The sequence below is a fragment of the Populus nigra genome, chromosome 5 (genome assembly GCF_951802175.1).
Source record: "Populus nigra chromosome 5, ddPopNigr1.1, whole genome shotgun sequence".
In the NCBI taxonomy this organism is placed as follows: Eukaryota; Viridiplantae; Streptophyta; class Magnoliopsida; order Malpighiales; family Salicaceae; genus Populus; species Populus nigra.
Genome location: NC_084856.1, coordinates 16,237,028 through 16,262,556, shown reverse-complemented (window position 1 = coordinate 16,262,556; position 25,529 = coordinate 16,237,028). Strand labels below are relative to the sequence as shown.

At 34.3% G+C, this 25,529-nt stretch overlaps 3 protein-coding genes across 5 annotated transcripts; 1 reads left to right on the top strand and 2 right to left on the bottom strand.

Moving 5' to 3' along the window:
* The first annotated feature begins 2,913 nt into the window (after nt 1-2,913).
* On the top strand, nt 2,914-4,238 carry LOC133693254 (uncharacterized). The gene has a single exon (XM_062114433.1). It carries the CDS (start codon nt 3,154-3,156, stop codon nt 4,084-4,086), a length of 933 nt encoding a protein of 310 aa, XP_061970417.1. The 5' UTR covers nt 2,914-3,153; the 3' UTR covers nt 4,087-4,238.
* Nucleotides 4,239-6,071: 1,833 nt separating this feature from the next.
* LOC133695062 (protein S-acyltransferase 10-like) lies at nt 6,072-12,261 on the bottom strand. Its single transcript, XM_062116832.1, has 11 exons — nt 11,915-12,261; nt 11,718-11,832; nt 10,941-11,018; nt 10,701-10,772; nt 10,434-10,571; nt 9,794-9,827; nt 8,741-8,850; nt 7,904-7,990; nt 7,585-7,668; nt 6,768-6,833; nt 6,072-6,516 (listed from the first exon to the last, which is right to left on the bottom strand). The coding sequence occupies exons 1-11, from the start codon at nt 11,982-11,984 to the stop codon at nt 6,342-6,344; spliced, it is 1,029 nt and encodes a 342-aa protein (XP_061972816.1). The 5' UTR covers nt 11,985-12,261; the 3' UTR covers nt 6,072-6,341.
* Nucleotides 12,262-13,353: 1,092 nt separating this feature from the next.
* Nucleotides 13,354-24,029, bottom strand: LOC133695178 (protein S-acyltransferase 10-like). Of its 3 annotated transcripts, none has more exons than XM_062117042.1 (9): nt 23,676-24,029; nt 23,479-23,593; nt 22,703-22,780; nt 22,463-22,534; nt 22,197-22,334; nt 21,562-21,595; nt 20,574-20,683; nt 19,758-19,844; nt 13,354-13,664 (listed from the first exon to the last, which is right to left on the bottom strand). In XM_062117042.1, the coding sequence occupies exons 1-9, from the start codon at nt 23,743-23,745 to the stop codon at nt 13,586-13,588; spliced, it is 783 nt and encodes a 260-aa protein (XP_061973026.1). In that variant the 5' UTR covers nt 23,746-24,029; the 3' UTR covers nt 13,354-13,585. The 3 variants fall into 3 exon arrangements, with proteins under 3 accessions (XP_061973026.1, XP_061973025.1, XP_061973027.1); XM_062117041.1 differs by lacking the exon at nt 13,354-13,664 and adding an exon at nt 19,354-19,520; XM_062117043.1 differs by lacking the exons at nt 13,354-13,664; nt 21,562-21,595 and adding an exon at nt 19,354-19,520.
* Nucleotides 24,030-25,529: the final 1,500 nt, after the last annotated feature.

Genomic DNA, 25,529 nt, shown 5'->3' with positions numbered 1-25,529 from the left:
CTTTTTCTCCAGATCTACCTCTCTGTCAACTAATCGTTTTTCCTTCTTCATAGGTTTAACGCCACCATTGCTTGTTGTTGTCTTGAAGGTCAAAGATGGTCAAAGAAAAGGCTATCATGATTGGTGGCATGACAATACACGCGACGATGGGATCCGGGGGCAAGTAGACCCATCTGCAAGATGTGCAACGTTTTCTTCTTTCTCCTTGTGTTGGCAGTGCAGTTACCAATACCGAGGGAAGCAAATCGAGACTAGAGAAGGTCTGTCATTGCTCTCCTCTCTACTAGAATTTCAACAGTAGTTAGTTGCGAAGGTCCTTAACTAGAGAGAGATATATTGGGTCAATGAGAGGCGGGTTCCAGTGGTGACTGGATTAGTGATGAGTCTGGAAGTCTTGGCAATAGACATGGAAGTAAATGTGTGTGGCCAGAATAGAAAACATGAGGGGGTTTCGGTTGGAAGTATGGGGTGCTGGTTTTGGCAATGACCACGGCTAAAGGGGGAAAGGGAGATAGGTGTTGGTGAGGGACACGATGGTTGGGTGGTTGGCCGAAAGTGATAGGGAGGATAGTTGGGAGGGAAAGAGAGATGATACCCACCCCCCAACGGGTAGTTTTTTTTAGGTTTAGGTCTTGGGCTATGGTTTTTTTTATGTTTGAGAGATTTTGAGAGAAAAGTGTGGGAATGTTTTTTGTTTTTTTTTTAACTTTCTAGTTCCCTAATTAAATCCCCCCTATGTGTGGTATAACCACTAGGTAAATAAATTTCTTTGGATTAAATGCAAAGCAAATCAATATCAATCATTAAATTTCAAGAATAAATCACAATCATTCATTTGATAACTTATAGACAAAGTAAAGAAAAATGAACCATTGGATTAAAGAATGATTGTAGACCATTTGATTATACAAAAATGTGTTGCGTAGTGAGAGGGTTTTTAATTTTTAAATTAGTCATCTCCCTTCCACAATTATAATTAGATCACTAAAAATTAAATGTTTTTTTTTTGAATTCTTTAGAAAAGAAGCTGAAAACGACGCAAATACATCAAGAATATTTTTTAAGTTTTTTTGTTGGTTTTTTTGCTAGTTTTGGTTTTTCTTGAAAATGTTTTCAAAAATAGGATTGAAATTTGGGTTGCAACAACAATTATTGACTAGAAATGTCCTGTATAAAAATGTATACTTATAAAGAGTTCAATAAAGCATAGAAGATTTTGTGTATGTGGACAATGTACGATGTTATATTTTATTTTGACTCTTCAAAACTCGATAAAATATTTAGTGTATGTGTGTTGAAAAGTATTTAATTAAAAAAAAATTCATAACCAGGTAAGGTTGGGTATAGCTGTTTAGGTTTTGACCCAAAAGAGCATGGTGTTGATAGTTACCATGCAAGGCAAATCATTTTTTGCTAACATTTCTAGCTGTTCATGGCTAGGGTTTTATTATTATTATTATTATTGAAAAATTGTGTGCCATCACATATGATGAAATCTCTGCGACAGTTGCAGCCTGTGCTCCAACATGTGGTTCATGGTTCGATAAGATATTCCATATCTATGAATTTTAACCTCAACAATAATCAAATCACATGAACAATGACTCAGGACACCATTACAAGTTTTTGAAGTGACTCAGATTCTATCTGCCGCGTCTGAATTTTATCACGTTAACAAAGGGTCCATTCCTGTGAAAAAAATAGCAGCCTAAATGGTTCGACGGGAATCGTGCACCGGAAAAATTAAGCAATGGAATCTGAAAAATAAAAATATTAAAATGATGAAACAGTTCTTACACAACAGTTCACTTTAGAAGTTCAATGTTTTTCTTCTGATTGTCCTTGATCACTCCAACATACGGTTCAAGTTTCGATAAGATGCCTCATATCAAGAAGTTCCAGCCTTTTTTTTTATTTAATTTAAAGGGTAACCTCACTACTTATCCCAAAAATGACTTGATTTATTGAATTATTATGTAAATTTGGAGTCATTAAATCAGTATGGATCAATTATTTTATTAAATCAACATTATTTTATATATATATTTAAAATATTTATTTTTATTTAATTAAATTTGAATCAGATTTATCTAAACCACCTAAATTTCACCATGTCAATATCTTTTAAAATTTAACTCAAAATTTAATTTGATTAAAGTTTTAAATCATGAATTTTCTGAGTGAACTAGGTCAATAAATATGCTCTTATCTTCAATCACATCAGTCAGAATCCAAACAAGTTAAGGACACAATAATATCATCTAATGACTAAGACATTATCTAGACTTCAGGAGTTTCCTTGAATGAACCAAAGGGTTTTTCCTAGGAAAATAACAGCCTCAATAAGTTGGCTGAAAATTGTGCAAAGTAAAATTCAAACCGATCCCCTTGGATGGCCATTTTTGAGTGAATCATGCTCAGAATATAATCATTGCAACCAAAATTAAACCAATAATCAGAGAATTATTCTTCTATACATTGCAAATCCATTAAAGCAAACACATGTATTTTGAACAATGTAAAGGTCAATGCAGAAGTAGGATCCATGATCAAGTACAGGTATGATATGAACATCACAACAATAATATCAATCAACAAACATATAATCTAGCATAGGAAGGTTGTAGCCTTTAAAGGGAACATAGCCAAACATGCCACTCGTGCAACAATAAATAATTTACATTTTTCTTGGTTTATACTAACCACCGTATCCATGTAAATTTTCAACTTTGATGAACATACAAGGCTCCTACATCTTCCCAGATCTCAAAATATCCAGACTTTCTAGGTTACATTTTCCATATCCAGAGAACTTGGGGTGGCCAACCACTTCTTTAATGGTACCAATTTCCATGAAATAAAACGTTGACAAATTAGACTGGCGGTGGGAATGCCGGTGCGTGAGAGGGAGAAAAAGGGAAACAGCTAATGAATGCTAAGAATTTAGAACAGTGAGATACACTGTACCCATATAACAACAACCAGATTTTGTTGCTTTATTTTTAGGTGCCAAGGATGTGACAACATAACCCCATGCCACAGAGTAGCCCACTCTGTCCTCACATGAGCCTTGTTCTTGTAAATTCTGTTGAGTATAAATAGTCCTAATAATTCATATCACCAGTTAAGCTATTTAAAAAACTTGACCTTTCCATGTTAAAAATAGTAACCATGGCTGCTTTCTCTCCAAAATCTACTCCTCCTTACAATGTTCGTTCGGTTAGTTTTCCAGCTCGATCACATCCTAGTGTAGCCAAACTTGAACAAGAATTGAACAAGATTAGTTCTTGGCAGGTACCAACTTCATTGAAGGCAGAAACAGTTCTCGGTCGCCTATCAAGCCTTGGAGAGATATACAGATGCGTTGAGGATCTTCTCAACTTGCCAATGACCCAACAAGCTCTATTGCAACATCGAAATGAGAAATTGATGAACGACATGCTGGATGACTTGATGAGGTACTTGGATGTATGTGGCAAGACAAGGGATGCTGCTGTCTTGATGAAAGAAAGCATCCGGGATATTCAATCTGCCCTTCGGCGAAGTAAAGCAGGTGGAGAGTTAAGCATTGAAAGCAATGTCAACGCTTACTTTTGTGCGAGAAAGAAGATGAAAAAGGAAGTAGCAAAATCTCTCGCATCATTGAAGCATGCAGATAACATTTTCGGAGACTCTCCTTTGTTCAATGCAAGTGATCATCTCCTTTCTGCAATTGTTAGAGTGCTTAGAGAAGCAAGTCTGGTCACAGTTTCGATCTTTAGGTCACTCTTGTTATTCCTTTCTGTGCCAATGTTGAAGCCAAGGCCTAGTAAATGGTACTTGGTTTCAAAATTGGTGCACAAGGGTGTGGTCACATGCGAAGGCCAACAGGAGAACCTGAATGAATTGGAAACTGTGGATGCTGCTCTTGCAAGCTTAATGGTGCCCAACTCAGGTAAAGATTTTGAGGCAAGGGACATACATTCTGTTCAGAAAAGGCTGGGAATTCTGGATACTAGTATTGAAGAAATTGAAAATGAATTGGACAGCTTGTTTAGGCATTTAATCCATGCTAGAGTCTCCCTCCTGAATATACTGTCCCAATAGCTAGAGGGATTTCAGTGTAAATTTTTATGTAACTATGTATCATTGATGACATCCGAATTTTAGAGGATTTTCATCCTTTCAATTGTACAATTATGTTCACGAGTCCAGTTGTATAGCAGAAAGGTTGAAATAAAGCTTGAATCTAAGTAGATTAATTGATCAAACTGTTCTCTCTCTGTTTTTTATTTTCCCCCGATGGTTTCGCTCCTTCCTGAATGTGTTAGAGGGATTTGTTTCCTTAAGATTCCAAGACTTGATTGAACCTTGTCGTTTCTGTATATGAATTTTGGCCAAAAAAAAACAATCAAATACACAATGCAATACAATTCTTGAGAAATTATTAAAAAAACCAAAAAGAAACACCCTTTGTAGTATTGTCGAAAAGTTTAAGCTTCAAATGGCCATATGAGAGTCCCTCACCTTGAACAACTTCTTACAAACTCAAGTTTATGTATACCAGACCAATCAAATGTTCTGTTTAATGTTTACTCCAGTAGAGAAAAGAAAAGCTAGGAAAAGAGAGAATGAAAAGAATGAAAAGTCTGTCATTTTATCAAATTATCAAAACTTGTAATGTCTTAAAAGTTTTATATAAATAATAAATCCTAAACAATCACGGGTAATCCAGGAATTGTAAGCATAGCTAAAGAGGGCAATGGAAAGCGGTCCAGAGGAAGAAACTTCAGGGGTACTCAAGATTAAAGGATACACAAATTTTCAAGACAGAAGTAAAACACAGAACCCTTAGTGAGACATGAATAAATTAAGAAAATGTAGTTGCAGGGTCAAACTAAAATAAGAACTTGCATAATTAAGCTGCCCTTTTCTTCAGTCAGGGTTGGTGTAAAATTGATGCAGCAAGCTACCTTTCGCAATCTTTATGTTTCATTTGTGTACGCTCTGATAGCCAAATTTGTCAACCAACCTGCAGTTTTGACTTTCGAACAGAACTTTCATTGTTTCTTTCAATTTTCTCATTGCCCACAACTTTAATGGGAGGAGGGCTTTCCCTGATGGATCTTTTTCATTTCGGCAGGACTTGCTATACTTCGTAGCTCCTCCTCCCATAGAATGACAAATCAGTCTCCAGCTTAGTAGGATTTATTATTAAAGCTCTCTATGAACTCACTTTGTCGTCAGCTGGTTCATACGACTAACAAGATTGCCGGCACCGATTTCTTTTTCTATTTAGAAGTGATTGCGTTTTCCATCTCGTCATTCCAAGCTCACTAGGAATCTTCTTCCTCTCCTTCTGGACCAAGATTTTATGTGTGTTGAAATTTCCCAACACTGGTGGCACAAACAAACATAGATAATTAGCCCACACTTCAAGAGGTTTCAGTTGAAAGCTTCAAAAGAAAGATAGATTGATAGATACTCCCAGAAAAAGAAACTATTAAAGATGAGTGGGGCGATTGAGATGAGTGCAGCTCCCGTAATGCCAAGTCCGGAAACCAATGCACCACAAGTTTTTTGCATTGTTATAAACCCGGTCCAGCTTGACGGATACGAACCTTAGCTGAGATTTAAATAGACAAAACTTAGACTTGTAATTGATTGGTTTTAAATAGACAAAACTAGTTTAATAACTATAGTTTTTTTGTCCACCTCTCAAGATAACTCCCCATCTTTGTCTGGGCCGCCAGAGGAACCTAAAATAAAGAAAAGCCCGAGAACCCCACTAGCCTCTCCGTCTCCAAGGTTTATTACTCCTTTGGGTAGTCCAGTGAGAAAAGCTCTTCGCGTAACAAAGTTTGATCCTCAAGATGCTTGGTTACCCCTAACTGAATCAAGAAATGGCAATAAATACTAACAGTGATGGAATGACCAGATGCATGATCCAAACCCATCTAAACAGTGAATGCACCAACAGACATTTATTTGACAAACATTTCTGTAAACTAGACAGGGAGGCTGCTATCAGCTGCACTTGGAATCCTACTCTCTTTTTTCTTTTTCTTTTTTGCTTTACATGGCAATTTGAATTCGAAAAACCAACACCTTTAGATTGATTGGGGCGTGAAAAAATCAGTACACAAACAATTCTGAAAATCTCCATCAAACAAACATTACAATCACCATCCAATTCAGACTACAAAAACCTAAAGGCCCACAAAAGGCTCCAACTTAACCATCCGTACTGCCATATTCTGTAGCTAAAACAACTGGATGCTCGGGCACACATTCACATGGAGATCAAAAAACAAATTTGGAGGCAAAAATGTTTTCATTGATATCACAATGCCCTCACAACCTCAGCAACAACGGCAGGTCAAAAAACCTAAGCATGTGTAAGGTCTTGACTTGTCTTCAAGTTCCATTGCCGTGGGTAATCTTTCCAAACTGTATATGCTGCTTCGAGCACAACAAAATTTGTATAAATTTCTGCAAACTCCTTCATTGAATGGATACACTCGTTCAGGAATTCCTCTGCATATCAATGAAAGTTGGTGGACTAATAAATCAGCATATAAATAATGGTCAAATCATATTTGCTTTTCCCAGTAAAATATGGTGCCCTAAGCACCATCCAGTAGAAGGCTGGCACCAAATAATGCAAAGTGAATGCCCATAAATGAACCCAGCATGTGGTTTGATTTGTTATATTTTGTTGATCAGTAAATACAGATCCAACACTAAACAAATGGTTTAAAATACAAGATTTAAGAGTGCTAGCAAACCTTAGATATGGAATGCGTCTACGTCTTATGAGTTCATAGGTAGTTTGATTTGTCAGAATAAGATAGCTGCATCAAAAATCATGAAGTTAATTAATCATGCTGAAGCAGGCTAGATGTATTTCATGCAAGTAGACAATTTTTATGATCTTTATCTATTTATTGGGTGTAAGGCCAGTTGTTTTCTGCCATTGTCAGTGAACTTTAGAAGCAAACATGAATTAAGCCATAATCTGCTTCCAGCTTTTCCCTTTCATGCTGGCAAGCTGCAACTGGATATCATTTCCAATTCCTTATCAGCTTTTGCATGATCTTTACAGCATGAGTAACTATTCCTTGGTCCAATTGGGATTGAGCTTTAGAAGCTTAACAAGGGAAGATTTTCTATTTCTTCCCTCAGAACCTCGTGAACAATGGATCGTTTACTGGTCTCAATTAGCAAACAGGACAAGCACTATTGTAAGAAAAAAGATGAGCCAACTAATCATTTTTTGGACCTGGCCATTTCCTTTTCAAGTGGTATTCAGATTTATTCTTAAAATGGACAAGTTAATTCCATGCTCCTACTTTTCTGTTAAAACTTTCCCACCCATCAAAATGATATCATCAGAGAAAGCGTTAGAAAACAAACTAATATGACATTAGGATAACTAAGTCAGCTCACTAGAAGCACCAGAAACAATAAACGGGATATTCTAGTTACTCTTGTGGCTTTTAGAGTAAACATAAACATGACAAAAAAGAAGCAAAGCTGCTCAGAAACCATGTTTCTAAGAATCTCATGTGGGAAACAAAGTACTGAGTGAATGTAAACACTTGCCTATGGAAAATGAGGAGCAGCAGGAGAAAGATCACGGCAAATGACATAGTAACCAATAGCAAGATCATAATCACATCCTTCCACCTGACAGTACAGCATAATTTAGATTAAATCTAAAGCTGCAGGAGTCGTAAAAGCTGATCATATGTGTAGCTAAGTTAAAACTTCATCATTGAAACCGCTGGCACCAGCATGATCATAAAGCTCGATAACTACTCTTTCCCTTTTCTTCTTTATTAGCAAGGCACCAGGGCCTTTCAATGAAAGTAACAGAAGCGGTGAAGAAAAAACAGAAAGGACTTCTAAAAATATACTGTACCAAGCTCTTGAGATGTTAGCCTTCAAGTATGTGATGTACAAGATGCCAGTCCAAATGCATAGTGCAGTTTCTTCAAAAATGTACCACCTAAAAAGAACATAAATATTGGAAGTGCATTAGAAGTATACGGAAAATTTGAAAAAGTCAGCCTGTAGATCTAATTTGGATGGAAATTCACGCAGATGATTAATAAGATATCCCCAGGCTGGCTATGTCATTTCTCTACGTTTAGAGTGCTTCCCCGCAAAAAAAATAAATAAATAAATAAATAAAAAATAAAACATAAAATGGAAGGCAGGAATGATGATCCTACATGTTTCAACTGGCATGCTTTATCAAAAAGTAAACTATACAAACGTACATGTAATGTTGGGAACAACCATTATGCACACAAAACTTCTCTTTTGTCAATAAGACCATCCAAGAGCAAAGCATAACTCTTTAATCAATAGAGCTGGTCCATTGCAGCTAAATTTCAAGCAATCAAAATTCCAATTCCATGATGTAAATCATTTTATCCAATGCAAACGGAGTTTATCTGAATGCAAAAAGACTATGACATTGTACAACAAAATGTCAGCCTTTCTCTTCATCAAGCAAACATGTTAATGCTAGCATGTGGTGGGCATCAGATCCATAAAAGATAACTAGAACAGATTATAATTGACATTGAATTCAATCACTACCAAAGAGTATAAAAATCAATCATGAACAGCTCTAGCTTAAGCTTATGATGAAGTATAACCACTCTTACGGAATTTGAAGCAAGGCCCATTTTGTTTACAATCCATCCAACACAATTTTCTGTAGAGGACTTCCAAAGGATAAAATGCTCACCAAAATCGACAATGATTTCCCCAGCCAATGCATGCCCCAAGCCAAACACAATGATGGTCAAACTGAAGAACACATCTATCACAATCATGGCAATGCTTCGCTCGTGGAGGCTGCAATTATGGCAAAGAAAAAAAGTAAACAACAACCAAATGCTACCATAATGGTGAAATAGAGTTCCTTGAAAAGAAAAGAAAAAACAAGTTTGTAACAACACAGCTCCATCAGAAACTTCATAATTTATGCAGTCAATGACAATCAAAATACTAACATCGGGAGAAATAAGACCACGGAGCAGGAAAAGCAGGACGTCTGGAAATTGGCTAAATTTCTCCAGAGGTTTAAAGCATCATCAGTTAGGACCAAGGTTTTTACTCAGCAACCTAATGCAACCTCATGTTTCTATCAAAATTATTGGAAACAGATCATTAGTTACTTTCTTTGCACAAATTCCTGCAAAATGTGTGTTTTTAATTCATTGCAAGAGAAGAAAAGGTTGTCCATGAAGTAGATTGCAGTGAACTTTGAAAGGTTAGTGATGGGTAAGTACTACATATGATCTCTGATCATTTTTCTTCTGCATATTCATTTGTAGATTTATGAGATGATCATTTAATAAAGTCTATCAAATATTGGAAAAAATAAAACATAGAGAGAGCAATTTAAGTGCAGTTGTACTTCCAAGCTTAAGAGGGCATTGCACCAAGTCTTGGGCTTGCATTCACAGGGGTGTATGTTCAAGTCTTGGGGACCAACTGATTCGTGCAAAAATGCTGAAGGACAAAACACCATCCAAATTCTCCACCCAGAACTTTTCAATGGGCTCATAGTTAAGTAATTGCCTCCATGAGAAATAATTGGGAACAAAAATTCATTTAGGCACTATTAGATGCTCCACTCACCCTAAATAAGTCGACCTTCTTTCTTATATAATCAATAGAACAGTATGAAAGCAGGTAGTTCTAGATTTAAGCATTCTAGAGTTGGAATGAGATTTTAATTGATGCAACTGAGTGTATAACACAAACTAGGATGTAAACATGAGATAAGAAATACCTGTTCAACATTGCAAAAGGAACATGTCAAAGTTCTGTGAAAAAAGGCAAAGTAGTCAGTAGTAGAGTATGTTAGTTTTTAAATAGATACAGAACAACTGCATCTTCTTTTCACCTTTGTAATCATCACATGAAATCATATAGAAATGAACTCAGTGGCACTACAATCTATTCAATTTCCTGATTTATATCTCTGCTAAGATTTTGTTGAACATCATGTTATCAAATTGAAGAAAACAACAGAAATTAATAATGGGGGAACTTAAAAAGTTCATCATCTTCACTTTTCAAGACCTTATGTCCAGAACTTTTGCATCAAATCACATAATCTTCTAAATTCAAGACTCTGGATACAGTTAAGGTTTAGTCTAGGCATTGGCACTTTTTGAACAAACTAAGTTCTTTTTACATCGAAAGTTATCTCACTGCCACTGCAGTCAAGAACAAACAATGACTGTCTTCGGTCAAGTGGATAACAATCCAATCATCATCTAAGAGGTAACAATACACTAAAGCCAGCCAATCATCTTGTGACATAACAGACCAACAGGCCAAAGGAAGGGATTCCTGCATGTAGCCAGCATTCATAGTTGTCATTGATTAAAACATCAAGCACACATATCTGCAAAGCACTTGCATACCTAACAGACGTTCCAGGTGGATACAAGTCCAGAACAAGCTTTGTCCAAGATGTAACATTACTTTCTGGAATATTTCTTTCTGGCTGACTTCCTTCCACAGTAATAACCAAGCTTCCATTTTTGCTTGAAGCAGGCTGTCTTTGCTTAAACATTATAACAATTGGCAGTCAGAGAGATCAATTTGAATGCAATTCCACTCCAGTTTATTTTAATTAGTGTTATTTGCAATGATTTCCTATTAAAAGAAACTTCAAAATCAGGGCTTACTTGGACAACATTGATGCCTTTCTAAATAAAGAATTTTTCTCACTCACGTCCCTCATTACATCAAGGACATAGCTGAAAGTGTTGCAAAAATGGGGAAGAAAACAAAACAAAAGAGGAAGAGAGAATATTAGGCAAGTAGTTATATAAATCACAGAAACTAATGAAATATATTACAGAAATTATGAGTTCTAATCACAATTCAGATTGATCATGAGGCATTACAACTCCATCAAAATTTACCCGGGAGAAGAACATGATGCAACAAAGTATTGAATCAATGTTGCAACAAACAGCAACAGATATAATCCCGTGTAGGACCTGAAGGGGGGAAAATGGCAAATAAATTCTTCAACGTTATGCTACATTGCACACTCAAGTTAAAGCAAAGATGAGAACCATATCAAAGAAATTTTAACAAATTTTAAAAACACATCAGTAGTTACACCCTCCTTGCATAGATTCGATAACATCCACTAACAATCACATAATTATGCACTCTATTTACCATAACATTTACCTGAAGTTCCCATCACAAAGTAAAAATAAAAAACACCCTTTGATTACCATGCTAGCATAAATAAACATCAAAGGTTTGTGAACATGTTCACAGTGAATAATTAAGAATCTTGAAATTCCTAAATTTCCTCTCATTGTCAAAAGAAAAAAAGGCCTAATTCACCTAGCATTTTCCAACCAATTTTATAATTTCACCCTTTTTTGCGCAAACTTGCAAATTATCTTGCTGAAACAGTAATCAATGTTAGCTATTGACTGTAATTAATTCATTTTACCTCAAAAACTCAATTCATTAAATTCTTTTGACCAATTAACTTCCTAATCCAACATCACTAATATGATCATAACAAGCCACCTTCAACTAAATTTTCAATAATTCAATAACCCATTACAAGTTACACTCCAGCAATCCAATTCAATCAACTAAACCAAAAGGTAACAAACTTTCACTTTTTAACTCGATCATTACTCTCAAAAAAAAAAAAAAAAGAAACAACATACCATGGTTCTTGTTTTGTTTTCTCTATTAAATCACTGTCAAAAAGAAAGAGAATGCCCGCATATACAATATGCAACACCACTAATGCTGTTTTCAACCCCAACGAAGATCTCCTTGCTACACAAACAAAATGACACCATTAACCACAAAAACAAAAGAAACCCATTATTTCATTTCTGATTTTCTATCAGAAAGTCACCTGGATCGGCAAGGCAAGGAACAAAACGGTGGCAGAAATTGAAAATCGACATGGAAGGTAAAAAAATCATTAATTGAGAGAGAGAGAGAGAGAGAAGAGAGAAAAGAAAGCAAGAGTGATGGTTATCTAAAAAAGGACTGATTTTGAGAGAAAACTAAGTAGAATTAAAAAAGAAAAAAGAAAAAGATAGGGAAAATGGGAGAAATGATAATGTTGCCAGTTAAAACTAATTAGGACCTCTACGAGAAAAAGAGTGCGGATTCTTAGGTCGCGGACTTTCAGTAAGGGTATCTATATCACTTTGGAATAAAACAGGAGAGTGTCAAGAAGAAGCATTCCAGGAATTAAAGTCTATTTAATTTATAGGGTTGACCAGTTGCTGTAGTGGTAGTAGTTTGAAACGAAGTTTTACTGAATTCGTCGTCACAAAATACGTGTTTTTTAAAAAAAAAAATATATTTTTTAATTTTATACTAATATTAAATTTTATTTCTATTTAATTATTATATTTTTATTACATAAATTTTAGATTTTATGGGTTAATTTAGTTTGATGAATTATCTGGTTGACTCGGATTTATTTTGTTTACTTTTCATTAAGTTATTCTCATCTCATGATCTGAAAATAGTATTTAAGCGGCTATTCTAATTTAACTCGGGTTGTTTTTTGTATATTTTATTTAATTAGTTTTTTTTTTAATTTTACGGTTCAATATTGGATTAGTTGAAAATTAAACTATTTTAATTTATTTTTTTTATGAGAATATCTTAGTCTTAATCAAGATAACAAGTTTTGACATTTAAACTCTCGTTAAATATCATTAGTCAAATATTATTTTCAAGAATTGTATAAATTGTTTTTAAACTAATAAAATTAACCAGATTACATCTAATAACCGTCACATGATTTTATTTTATTTTTTTACTAAGAAGAAAACATTACCAACATTTTTACTATTATTAAGAATATTTAAAAAAAATTAAATACACGTACTTTAATAAAAATAGTGTACTCATAAAAGTATTGATTTGAACTCATAAAAATTTGGATCAATAATAAAATCTTAAACGAAGAAAGTAGAAGTTTTAACTACTTTTTATCACATGATAAATGTTTTCCCTCCACATTTCTTGGTTTTCGGACAACAGAAGAAAGTTTGTCGGGTGTATAGTCATAAGAATGTCTCATGAAAGTCCTTTCTTTTCTTTATTTTTTTATTGTTATCTGATATTGTTAAAAAAGCATATTTTTTCCTTGATTATCTTAATTATTAATACAAATAATATTATAGATGCTCAAATCCATTTTTTTTCCTTCAAGGAAGCTGAAGCTGAAGGTGATTCATTTATAATTATTATTCTCTTAGTTAAGGACATTAATTTTCTCAATTAACAGTCTCATCTTCTTCTTTATGAAGCCGACAGGATCCTCCGCGCACATCAGTGAAAAATATGGCCACATTATATATATTTTTCTCCTTGGATACTCACTCAAATTAGTAAACATAAGAAAAAAATGGTCAAGAAAGTTAAATAACACCACGTCTTTGAACTTATCATGGCTTTAGACATCAAAATACCATCGTGCTCGACATTTTCTGAGACACATTTGCAAGTTCTGAGCTCGCCAGTTTGCTTTGCGTTTGACATGACTGAAAAGATGAGTTTATGTTCAGATATTGGGGCCATGCTTGTTCCATCTGTCTGATTCAGTGTTAGGTCTATCTGCCCAATGAACCAGAGACTGGTAGCTGAAAATTTTGAATGTATATCATTGCAGGCTGGAACTGGGGACACTAACAGGTTCGCCAATTAAAACTACACCTGTGCTTCCAAACTGGTCATGACAGACCTTATAATTATCATATGACCATTGTAAGAAACACTCTTACAGCTTGACAAATTCCGTTAGTCAAATCAAATGAATGCATAAAGTATTATCGAACGTCCTGTTGAGATAAAAATGTAAGTGGTTTTTTTAAAAAAAATTACTTTGGCAGTGCAAAGAAACAGAAGAAATAAGCAAAAAGTGTAGACAGAATGAGAAAGAAAAGGAAGAAATATTCAAGATATATGTAAATGAAAAATTCTCCTTTGCTTTTCGACTTTTTTTTTTTTTTGCTCGATAATTATAAAGTGGGCCTCTATACTTCCACAGCAAACAGAGACAAAAATAGTCCGAGAAATCAAAATATTAGATTGTGCTAGTTGAAGTAATTAAGATTTAAAAATGGAATAATTTCAAAAAAGGTTAGAAAATGCTAGTAAAGGAACGCACACCATACTTCAAAAGAAGATATATAACTCCCCTAATCATCACCCTCACATAATTATTTACACCCATCAAGATAAAAGACTTTGTTTAACATCTACTTTTTATGGTGTCGCCTTCATACACTCGTACCTCCAAGAAGTTTTGTTTGTTTAACAAGAATAAATGACATGATATGAAAGATTGCTTCACAAAAAAATTGAGAGGCTGATAACCAAATGTTATCTAAAGCAATTTGTCAAAAGGCACGCCTATTTGGAACATGACAGGGAAGAGCCCAGCCAACCTGCCCAAACCCTACCTGAGATCAATGTGATTCTAGGTGGCACTTTAGCTAGGAGGGATACTTATAATGGCCAGAGAAAGTATAGAAAATATGTCTTCACAACGGCTCGTCAATAGAACCTATAACACAAGCTTGTAACTTTTATTTCAGAAGATGAAGAGAGGTGACTAACCCCTATAGGGATGCATTGGTAATTTTCATAGTTCTAGCCAATCATCAAGTCCACAGGGTGTTGGTAGATGATAGGAGCTCGGTTAATATCCTGTCTAGAGATGAGATATTGCAATTATTGCACTTTGACGGTATCCATTCATGATCAGCTAAAATTGTTATGAATAACCCATTTGGACAACGTAGGTCGTATTCCTTAACCAGCATCTATCTCAACGCAAACTCTTGCGCATCTAAGCCTTTTACGCAACAATATAGTATGATCAGCATGAAAGGAAACCCCAATAGCACTTGCTACACAACTCAACCCCTTAATAGTCTAATACTCGAGAGGAACATTATACAGCCTAACCCATACTGGAACTCTGATCAAATCACCTTTCAAAAATTACATGTTCGGTTGCTAACATTTAAGCACCAACGATATGTTTGTAATGAGGCTCTTTCCAGAACATTTGTGGCACGATCAACAAAATCAAAAGTGAAAAGGAAAAAACCATTATCCGAATATAAAACTTCTGATAGACCGTAGAAGCCTCATATTCTTTTGGCAATAACAGGATACGATAATTTCTAACCCACAAAATGACCAACTAGGGTAGATTTCCACAGTTCACACCCATCTTCAAATACATCAAGTGGAGGAGCTACTGTTACACGACCATCAGTCATAGTGGGGGGTGCAAAATGCAGATTATGAACTGGATTAATATCAATGGCCTTGCTAACCTCATTGTCATCGACATCATAACCCTTTAAAGCATTTAAAAAATTCAATTTGTGGCTAAGGTTTAGATGTTCTTGTTCCTGAAACCCTACCTTTAATTCATCAACTTTAGAACCCAACACATAATTCATTTCTAAAACAGCATGAGAAGCTTGGAAATTAGAGTGTTTCTCTATGCTAGTTTCAGAATCAGCTTGATTATCACTAGTAAACTAAGAAATCTTCATACCATGACTATTTAACATATCTTGTAGCTCTAATATTAAGGTATGTCAAGACTTAACTTCATTGTGTTGTTCAAAGTTATAGCTAACCATTGGAACAGATTCCACAGCAAAACACAAAAGCATTATGGCATCAGACAAATACTAGAGATAACAAAGTTCTAAGTAGAGAAACCGAGCCCAAGAAGAACTAATAAGTAACCTAAGCTCAAAAACAAGATGAGTTACTTGACTGAAACATTCATGTCCATAACTGCCATTGGAAAATCCAGTAAGAAAACCTACTGAAAATGATGCAACTGCTCTTTTTATATATACTCCAAGAATAAACAACAGAATTACGAGGTCAGTATCTCTCAGCTCATTGATTGGAACGATGATCCGTTCGGTCAAGATTTAGAGCATGTTCTGATGGACAACATACTCAAACATGGTGACGATCCAACGGTGAACAAACGATATCTAGCTTCGACAACACCACTTTGTAACTAGCAAGGAAATGAACTTTCTAATGAGCTGTAATATAATCTTCAAGGGTGGTAAGGGCCTTTCAATTCTAAATTCGAGATACTAATTTGAAACATTCATGTTAACTATTGAAAGTGAAAAGACAAAGAAAGGGCTAAGCTTAAAGAAGAAATGCTGGTTCAATTCAAACTGAAACATTATTCAGTTATTGGATCATAACTAGAGTTGTAGAACATGGATTTAGGTTTGATTTATAAGGATTGAAAGCTAAGACAGGCCTAAAACTTTCATTAAGAATTCAAGATTCAAAACGGTTGTTTTCAAGTTTAAATTGTAGCAACAAAAAAGAAGTTATCACTATGGAGTTTGTTTTAGGTTTACCTAGGTCAAAAAAAGATAGAGACTATTTTTGTTGTGGCTGATAGGTTTTCTAAGATAATGCATTTCATTGCATGCTATAAGACTAATAAAGCATCTTATATCGCATACTAGTTTTTTAGGGAGGTTCTATGTTTGTATGGCATTCCTAAGAGTATAGTTCCAGATCATGACGTTAAGTTCCTTAACTACTTTTGAAAGATTTTGTGGGGAAAGTTAGGAACTAAACCTTTACTTTCGTCAACTTGCCATCTAAAATAGATGGACAAACTCAAGTAGTGAATAGAATTTTATCACAACTTTTGTGCGTTGTTATTCTAAAGAATCTGAAAAGTTGGGAAGAATGTTTGCCTTTTATTGAGTTTGCTTATAATAGAAATGTGCATTCAACCACTAACTTTTTTTCCTTTTAAAATTGTTTAAAGGTTTAATCCACTAACTCTTATGGATTTAATTCCTTTATATTTGGAAGAAATGATAAGTTTAGATTGTGAAAAGAAAGCAAGGATGACGAAACAACTCCACGAGGGAGTTCGACTGCAAATAGATAAAAGGTTGAAATAAGCAAATAAGAGGCTTAAACAGGTTGTTTTCCAACCCGATGATTGGGTTTGGATGCACATGTGTAAAGAACGGTTTCCTTACCTTAGAAAATCAATGTTAAAGCCTCGTGGTGATAATTCATTCCATGTTTTAGAAAGGATCAATGACAATACCTACAAAGTTGATCTTTCAAGTTAGATTAGTGTAGAGTTACCTTTAATATTGTTGATCATACTTTGTTTGACACAAGTTTTGATTCGAGGTTAAATCCTTTTAAGGAGAGAGGGGATGATATGGATTGGTCCATGAACACCAAGGACCCATTACATGTTCCAAGTGGGCCCATCACAAGGTTCAAAGCGAAAGCATTGGAATAAGTGTTCAATAGACTAGTTGTGCAAGTTTCGGCCAAGGTTGAACTTGGAGATCCTTTGGAGCATCAAAAGGAGGCCTTAGTTCATTTAATCCATGTGCAAGAAAGGCTCAATCCACCCTTATTTTGGCCATAAAGTTTCGACAACAAGGCTGTCATTTTTGTATCAACTTCATCCAGCCTTGTTATGTGATGTTTTCATGTGTTTTATGGAGTACTAACTATTATTGGATTTCCTATTATGTGAGGGAATAATGATTATTTCCTTTAAATATTAGGATGTCTTTATTTCCTTGTTAAGTGAGGAGAAAACATAGCAAATAAAATAAAGGAACTCAAGGAGAATATAAATCAAAGAGTTATGGGCTGAACACTGAACAGTGTTTGGGCTGCAGAACAGATTCTGACTTCTCTTTTGTTGCTACAATTTGAACTTGAAAACAGTCGTTTTGAATCTTGGACTCTTAATGAAAGTTTTAGACCTATGTCTTAGCTTTCGATCCATATAAATCAAACCTAAATTCATATTCTACAGCTCTAGTTATGATCCAATAACTGAATAATGTTCCAATTTGAATTGAATCAGCATTTCTTCTTTAAGCTTAGCCCTCTCTGTCTTTTCACTTTTAATAGTTAACATGAATGTTTCAAATTAGTATCTCGATGTTAGAATTGAAAGGCCCTTGTCACCCTTGAAGATTATATTACAGCTTATTTGAAAGTTCATTTCCTTACTAGTTACTAAGTGGTGTTGTCGAAGCTAGATCTCTTTTGTTCACCGTTGGATCGTCACCACGTTTGAGTATGTTGTCCATCAGAACATGCTTTAAATCTTGACCGAACGGATCATCGTTCCAATCAATGAGTTAGGAGATATTGGCCTTGTAATTCTGTTGTTTATTCTTGGAGTATATATAAAAAGAACAGTTGCATCATTTTCAGTGGGTTTTCTTACTGGATTTTCCAACGGCAGTTATAGACATGAATGTTTCAGTCAAGTAACTCATCTTGTTTTTTTTTAGTTTAGGTTGCTTATTAGTTCTTTTTTTACTTAGTTTCTCTACTTAGAACTTTGTTATCTCTAGTATTTGTCTAATGCTATAATGTTTTTGTGTTCTGCTGTGGAATCTGTTTCAATGGTTAGCTATAACTTTGAACAACACAATGAAGTTAAGTCTTGACATACCTTAATATTAGAGCTACAAGATATGTTAAATAATCATGGTATCAAGATTTCTCAGTTTACTAGTGATAATCAAATTGATTCTGAAACTAGCATAGAAAAACACTCTAATTTCCAAGCTTCTCATGCTCTTTCAATAATGAATCATGTGTTGGGTTCTAAAGTTAATGAATTGATGGTAGGGTCTCAGGAACAAGAACATCTAAACCTTAGCCCCAAATTGAATTTTTTAAATGCTTTAAAGGGTTCTGATGTCGATGACGATGAGGTTAACAAGACCATTGATATTAATCCAATTCATAATCTGCATTTTGCACCCTCCCGCTATGACTGATGGCCATGTGACAGTAGCTCCTCCACTTGATGTGTTTGAAGATGGGTGCGAATTGTGGAAATCCACCCTAGTTGGTCATTTTGTGGCTCACAAATTATTGTATCTTGTTATTGCCAAAAGAATATGAAGCTTCTACAGTCTATCAAAAGTTTTATCTTCGGATAATGCTTTATTCCTTTTCACTTTTGATTCTGTTGATCGCGCCACAAATGTTCTGAAAGAGCCTCATGGCACATGGGAAACAGACCTTTGGTGCTTAAACGTTGGCAACCGAACATGCAATTTTTGAAATGTGATTTGGTCAAAGTTCCGGTATGGGTTAGGCTGTACAATATTCCTCTCGAGTATTGGACTATTAAGGGGTTGAGTTGTGTAGCCAGTGCTATTGGGGTTCCTTTTTATGCTGATCATACTACATTATTCTGTAAAAGGCTTAGTTACGCAAAAGTTTGCGTTGAGATAGATGCTTCGAACACACTAGTTAAGGAATACAACCTACGATGTCCAAATGGGTTATTCATAACAATTTTAGCTGATCACGAATGGATACCGTCAAAGTGCAATAATTGCAATATCTTTGGACACACCATAGCGATATGTGCTACTAATAAAGTAACCAATAGCAAGATCATAATCACATCCTTCCACCTGCCAGTACAGCATAATTTAGATTAAATCTAAAGCTGCAGGAGTCGTAAAAGCTGATCATATGTGTAGCTAAGTTAAAACTTTATCATTGAAACCGCTGGCACCAGCACGATCATAAAGCTCGATGACTACTCTTTCCCTTTTCTCCTTTCATTATTAGAGGCACCAGGGCCTTTCAATTAAAGTAACAGAAGCGTTGAAGAAAAAACAGAAAGGATTTCAAAAAATATACTCTACCAAGCTCTTGAGATGTTAGCCTTCAAGGATGTGATGTACAAGATGCCAGTCCAAATGCATAGTGCAGTTTCTTCAAAAATGTACCACCTAAAAAGAACATAAATATTGGAAGTGCATTAGAAGTATACGGAAAATTTGAAAAAGCCAGCTTGTAGATCTAATTTGGATGGAAATTCACACACAGGTGATTAATAAGATATCTCCAGGCTGGCTATGTCATTTGTCTATGTTTAGAGTGCTTCCCCGCAAAATAAATAAATAAATAAAAAATAAAATGGAAGGCAGGAATGATGATCCTACATGTTTCAACCGGCATGCTTTATCGAAAAGTAAACTATAGAAACGTACATGTAATGTTGGGAACAACAACCATTATGCACACAACTTCTCTTGTCAATAAGACCATCCAAGAGCAAAGCATAACTCTTTAATCCATAGAGCTGGCCCATTGCAGCTAAATTTCAAGCAATCAAAATTCCATGATGTAAATCATTCTATCGAATGCAAACGGAGTTTATCAGAATGCAAAATGACTATGACATTGTATAACAAAATGTCAGCCTTTCTCTTCATCAAGCAAACATGTTAATGCTAGCATGTGGTGGGCATCAGATCCATAAAAGATAACTAGACAGATTATAATTGACATTGAATTCAATGACTACCAAAGAGTATAAAAATCAATCATGAACAGCTCTAGCTTAAGCTTATGATGAAGTATAACCACTCTTACGGAATTTGAAGCAAGGCCCATTTTGTTTACAATCCATCCATCACAATTTTCTGTAGAGGACTTCAAAAGGATAAAATGCTCACCAAAATCGACAATGATTTCCCCGGCCAATGCATGCCCCAAGCCAAACACAATGATGGTCAAACTGAAGAACACATCTATCACAATCATGGCAATGCTTCCCTCGTGGAGGCTGCAATTATGGCAAAGAAAAAAAGTAAACAACCAAATGCTACCATAATGGTGAAATAGAGTTCCTTGAAAAGAAAAGAAAAAACAAGTTTGTAACAACAAAGCTCCATCAGAAACTTGGAGCAGGAAAAGCAGGATGTCTGGAAATTGGCTAAATTTCTCCAGAGGTTTAAAGCATCATCAGTTAGGACCAAGGTTTTTACTCAGCAACCTAATGCAACCTCATGTTTCTATCAAAATTATTGGTAACAGAACATTAGTTACTTTTTTTGCACAAATTCCTGCAAAATGTGTCTTTTTAATTCATTGCACGAGAAGAAAAGGTTGTCCATGAAGGAGATTGCAGTGAACTTTGAAAGGTTAGTGATGGGTAAGTACTTCATATGATCTCTGATCATTTTTCTTCTGCATATTCATTTGTAGATTTATGAGATGATCATTTAATATAGTCTATCAAATATTGGTAAAAATAAAACATAGAGAGAGCAATTTAAGTGCAGTTGTACTTCCAAGCTTAAGAGGGCATTGCACCAAGTCTTGGCCTTGCATTCACAGGGGTGTATGTTCAAGTCTTGGGGACCAACTGATTCGTGCAAAAATGCTGAAGGACAAAACACCATCCAAATTCTCCACCCAGAACTTTTCAATGGGCTCATAGTTAAGTAAGTGCCTCCATGAGAAATAATTGGGAACAAAAATTCATTTAGGCTCTATTAGATGCTCCACTCACCCTAAATAAGTCGACCTTCTTTCTTATATAATCAATAGAACAGTATGAAAGCAGGTAGTTCTAGATTTAAGCATTCTAGAGTTGGAATGAGATTTTAATTGATGCAACTGAGTGTACAAACTAGGATGTAAACATGAGATAAGAAATACCTGTTCAACATTGCAAAAGGAACATGTCAAAGTTCTGTGAAAAAAGGCAAAGTAGTCAGTAGTAGAGTATGTTATTTTTAAATAGATACAGAACAACTGCATCTTCTTTTCCCCTTTGTAATCATCACATGAAATCATATAGAAATGAACTCAGTGGCACTACAATCTATTCAATTTCCTGATTTATATCTCTGCTAAGATTTTGTTGAACATCATGTTATCAAATTGAAGAAAACAACAGAAATTAATAATGGGGGAACTTAAAAAGTTCATCATCTTCACTTTTCAAGACCGTATGTCCAGACCTTTTGCATCAAATCACATAATCTTCTAAATTCAAGACTCTGGATACAGTTAAGGTTTAGTCTAGGCATTGGCACTTTTTGAAAAAACTAAGTTCTTTTTACATCGAAAGTTATCTCACTGCCACTGCAGTCAAGAACAAACAATGACCGTCTTCGGTCAAGTGGATAACAATCCATCATCTAAGAGGTAGCAATACACTAAAGCCAGCCAATCATCTTGTGACATAACAGACCAACAGGCCAAAGGAAGGGATTCCTGAATGTAGCCAGCATTCATAGTTGTCATTGATTAAAACATCAAGCACAAATATCTGCAAAGCACTTGCATACCTAACAGACGTTCCAGGTGGATACATGTCCAGAACAAGCTTTGTCCAAGATGTAACATTACTTTCTGGAATATTTCTTTCTGGCTGACTTCCTTCCACAGTAATAACCAAGCTTCCATTTTTGCTTGAAGCAGGCTGTCTTTGCTTAAACATTATAACAATTGATAGTCAGAGAGACAATTTGAATGCAATTCCACTCCAGTTTATTTTAATTAGTGTTACTTGCAATAATTTCCTACTAAAAGAAACTTCAAAATCAGGGCTTACTTGGACAACATTGATGCCTTTCTAAATAAAGAATTTTTCTCACTCACATCCCTCATTGCATCAAGGACATAGCTGAAAGTGTTGCAAAAATGGGGAAGAAAACAAAACAAAAGAGGAAGAGAGAATATTAGGCAAGTAGTTATATAAATCACAGAAACTAATGAAATATATTACAGAAATTATGAGTTCTAATCACAATTCAGATTGATCATGAGGCATTACAACTCCATCAAAATTTACCCGGGAGAAGAACATGATGCAACAAAGTATTGAATCAATGTTGCAACAAACAGCAACAGATATAATCCCGTGTAGGACCTGAAGGGGGGAAAATGGCAAATAAATTCTTCAACGTTATGCTACATTGCACGCTCAAGTTAAAGCAAAGATGAGAACCATATCAAAGAAATTTTAACAAATTTTAAAAACACATCAGTAGTTACACCCTCCTTGCATAGATTCGATAACATCCACTAACAATCACATAATTATGCACTCTATTTACCATAATATTTACCTGAAGTTCCCATCACAAAGTAAATATAAAAAACACCCTTTGATTACCATGCTAGCATAAATAAACATCAAAGGTTTGTGAACATGTTCACAGTGAATAATTAAGAATCTTGAAATTCCTAAATTTCCTCTCATTGTCAAAAGAAAAAAAGGCCTAATTCACCTAGCATTTCCCAACCAATTTTATAATTTCACCCTTTTTTGCGCAAACTTGCAAATTATCTTGCTGAAACAGTAATCAATGTTAGCTATTGACTGTAATTAATTCATTTTACCTCAAAAACTCAATTCATTAAATTCTTTTGACCAATTAACTTCCTAATCCAACATCACTAATATGATCATAACAAGCCACCTTCAACTAAATTTTCAATAATTCAATAACCCATTACAAGTTACACTCCAGCAATCCAATTCAATCAACAAAACCAAAAGGTAACAAACTTTCACTTTTTAACTCGATCATTACTCTCAAAAAAAGAAAGAAAGAAACAACATACCATGGCTCTTGTTTTGTTTTCTCTATTAAATCACTGTCAAAAAGAAAGAGAATGCCCGCATATACAATATGCAACACCACTAATGCTGCTTTCAACCCCAACGAAGATCTCCTTGCTACACAAACAAAATGACACCATTAACCACAAAAACAAAAGAAACCCATTATTTCATTTCTGATTTTCTATCAGAAAGTCACCTGGATCGGCAAGGCAAGGAACAAAACGGTGGCAGAAATTGAAAATCGACATGGAAGGTAAAAAAATCATTAATTGAGAGAGAGAGAGAGAGAGAGAGGAGAGAAAAGAAAGCAAGAGTGATGGTTATCTAAAAAAGGACTGATTTTGAGAGAAAACTAAGTAGAATTAAAAAAGAAAAAAGAAAAAGATAGGGAGAATGGGAGAAATGATAATGTTGCCAGTTAAAACTAATTAGGACCTCTACGAGAAAAAGAGTGCGGATTCTTAGGTCGCGGACTTCCAGTAAGGGTATCTATACCACTTTGGAATAAAACAGGAGAGTGTTAAGAAGAAGCATTCCAGGAATTAAAGTCTATTTAATTTATGGGGTTGACCAGTTGCTGTAGTGGTAGTAGTTTGAAACGAAGTTTTACTGTATTCGTCGTCACAAAGTAGGTGTTTTTTTTTTTAAATTAAAATTATTTTTTAATTTTATACTAATATTAAATTTTATTTCTATTTAATTATTACACATGACTTTTAGATTTTATGGGTCAATTTAGTTTGATAAATTAACCTAGTTGACTCAAATTTGTTTTGTTTACTTTTTATTAAGTTATTCTCATTTTATGATTCGAAAATAGTATTTAGTCGGTTATTCTGATTTGACTCGGGTTGTTTTTTGTATATTTTATTTAATTAGTTTTTTTTATTTTATCATTTAATATTGGATCAGTTGAAAATTAAATTGTCTTAATTTGTTTTTTTATGAGAATATCTTAGTCTTATAATCAAGATAACAAGTTTTGACATTTAAACTCTTATTAAATATCATTAGTCAAATATTGTTTTCAAGAATTGTATAAATTGTTTTTAAACTAATAAAATTAACCAGGTTACATCTAATAACCATCACATGATTTTTATTTATTTTATTGAAAAAAATCATTACCAATATTTTTACTATCATTAAAAAATTTTTAAAAAAAATTATAAATACACGTACTTTAATTCAACTCATAAAAGTATTGATTTGAGCTCATAAAAATTTGGACCATAATAAAATCTTAAACGAAGAAAGTAGAAGTTTTAACTACTTGTTATCACATGATAAATGTTTTCTTTCCACATTTCTTGGTCTTCGGACAACAGGAGAAAGTTTGTTAGTTGTATACTCATAAGACTGTCTTATGAGAGTCCTTTCTTTTTTTTTATTTTTCTTTATTTTTTTATTGTTATTTATTATTGTTAAAAAAGCATATTTTTTTCCTTGATTATCTTATTAATACAAATAATATTATAGGTGCTCAAATCCTTTTTTTTCAAGGAAGCTGAAGGCGATTCATTTATAATTATTATTCTCACTTTTGAGTCTTTTATATATATATATATATATATATATATATATATATATATATATATATATATATATATATATATATATATATATATATATGCGCGTGTAAGCACATGAGCCTTTCTTAAAAGCCCATGATTAAAAAAGTTAAAAACATAGTAATAACCCAACATATAGTTGGGTTTAGAGAGATATCGAACCTAATATTTTTGGATTCAACTATATGTTGAGCTCAAGTGCATTGAATTTGACAAGATATCAGACCAAGCATGTAAACCCCTACAAAAAAAAAAGTAATTGTGTGAGCACCAGTGAAAAAATTGATAACTATAGTGAAATGATAAAAAATTTATAAATGAAGTGAATGGTGAAAAGACCAAATGTATAAATGTTATTGGTGATTTATTGAGACAATTGATATGATTTATGGAGTGATTGAACAAAAAATACTCAAATTTAGGTCTAAACTAATAAATTGAGGATGGACATTGTCGATTTAATTGTAAAGAGAATGAAT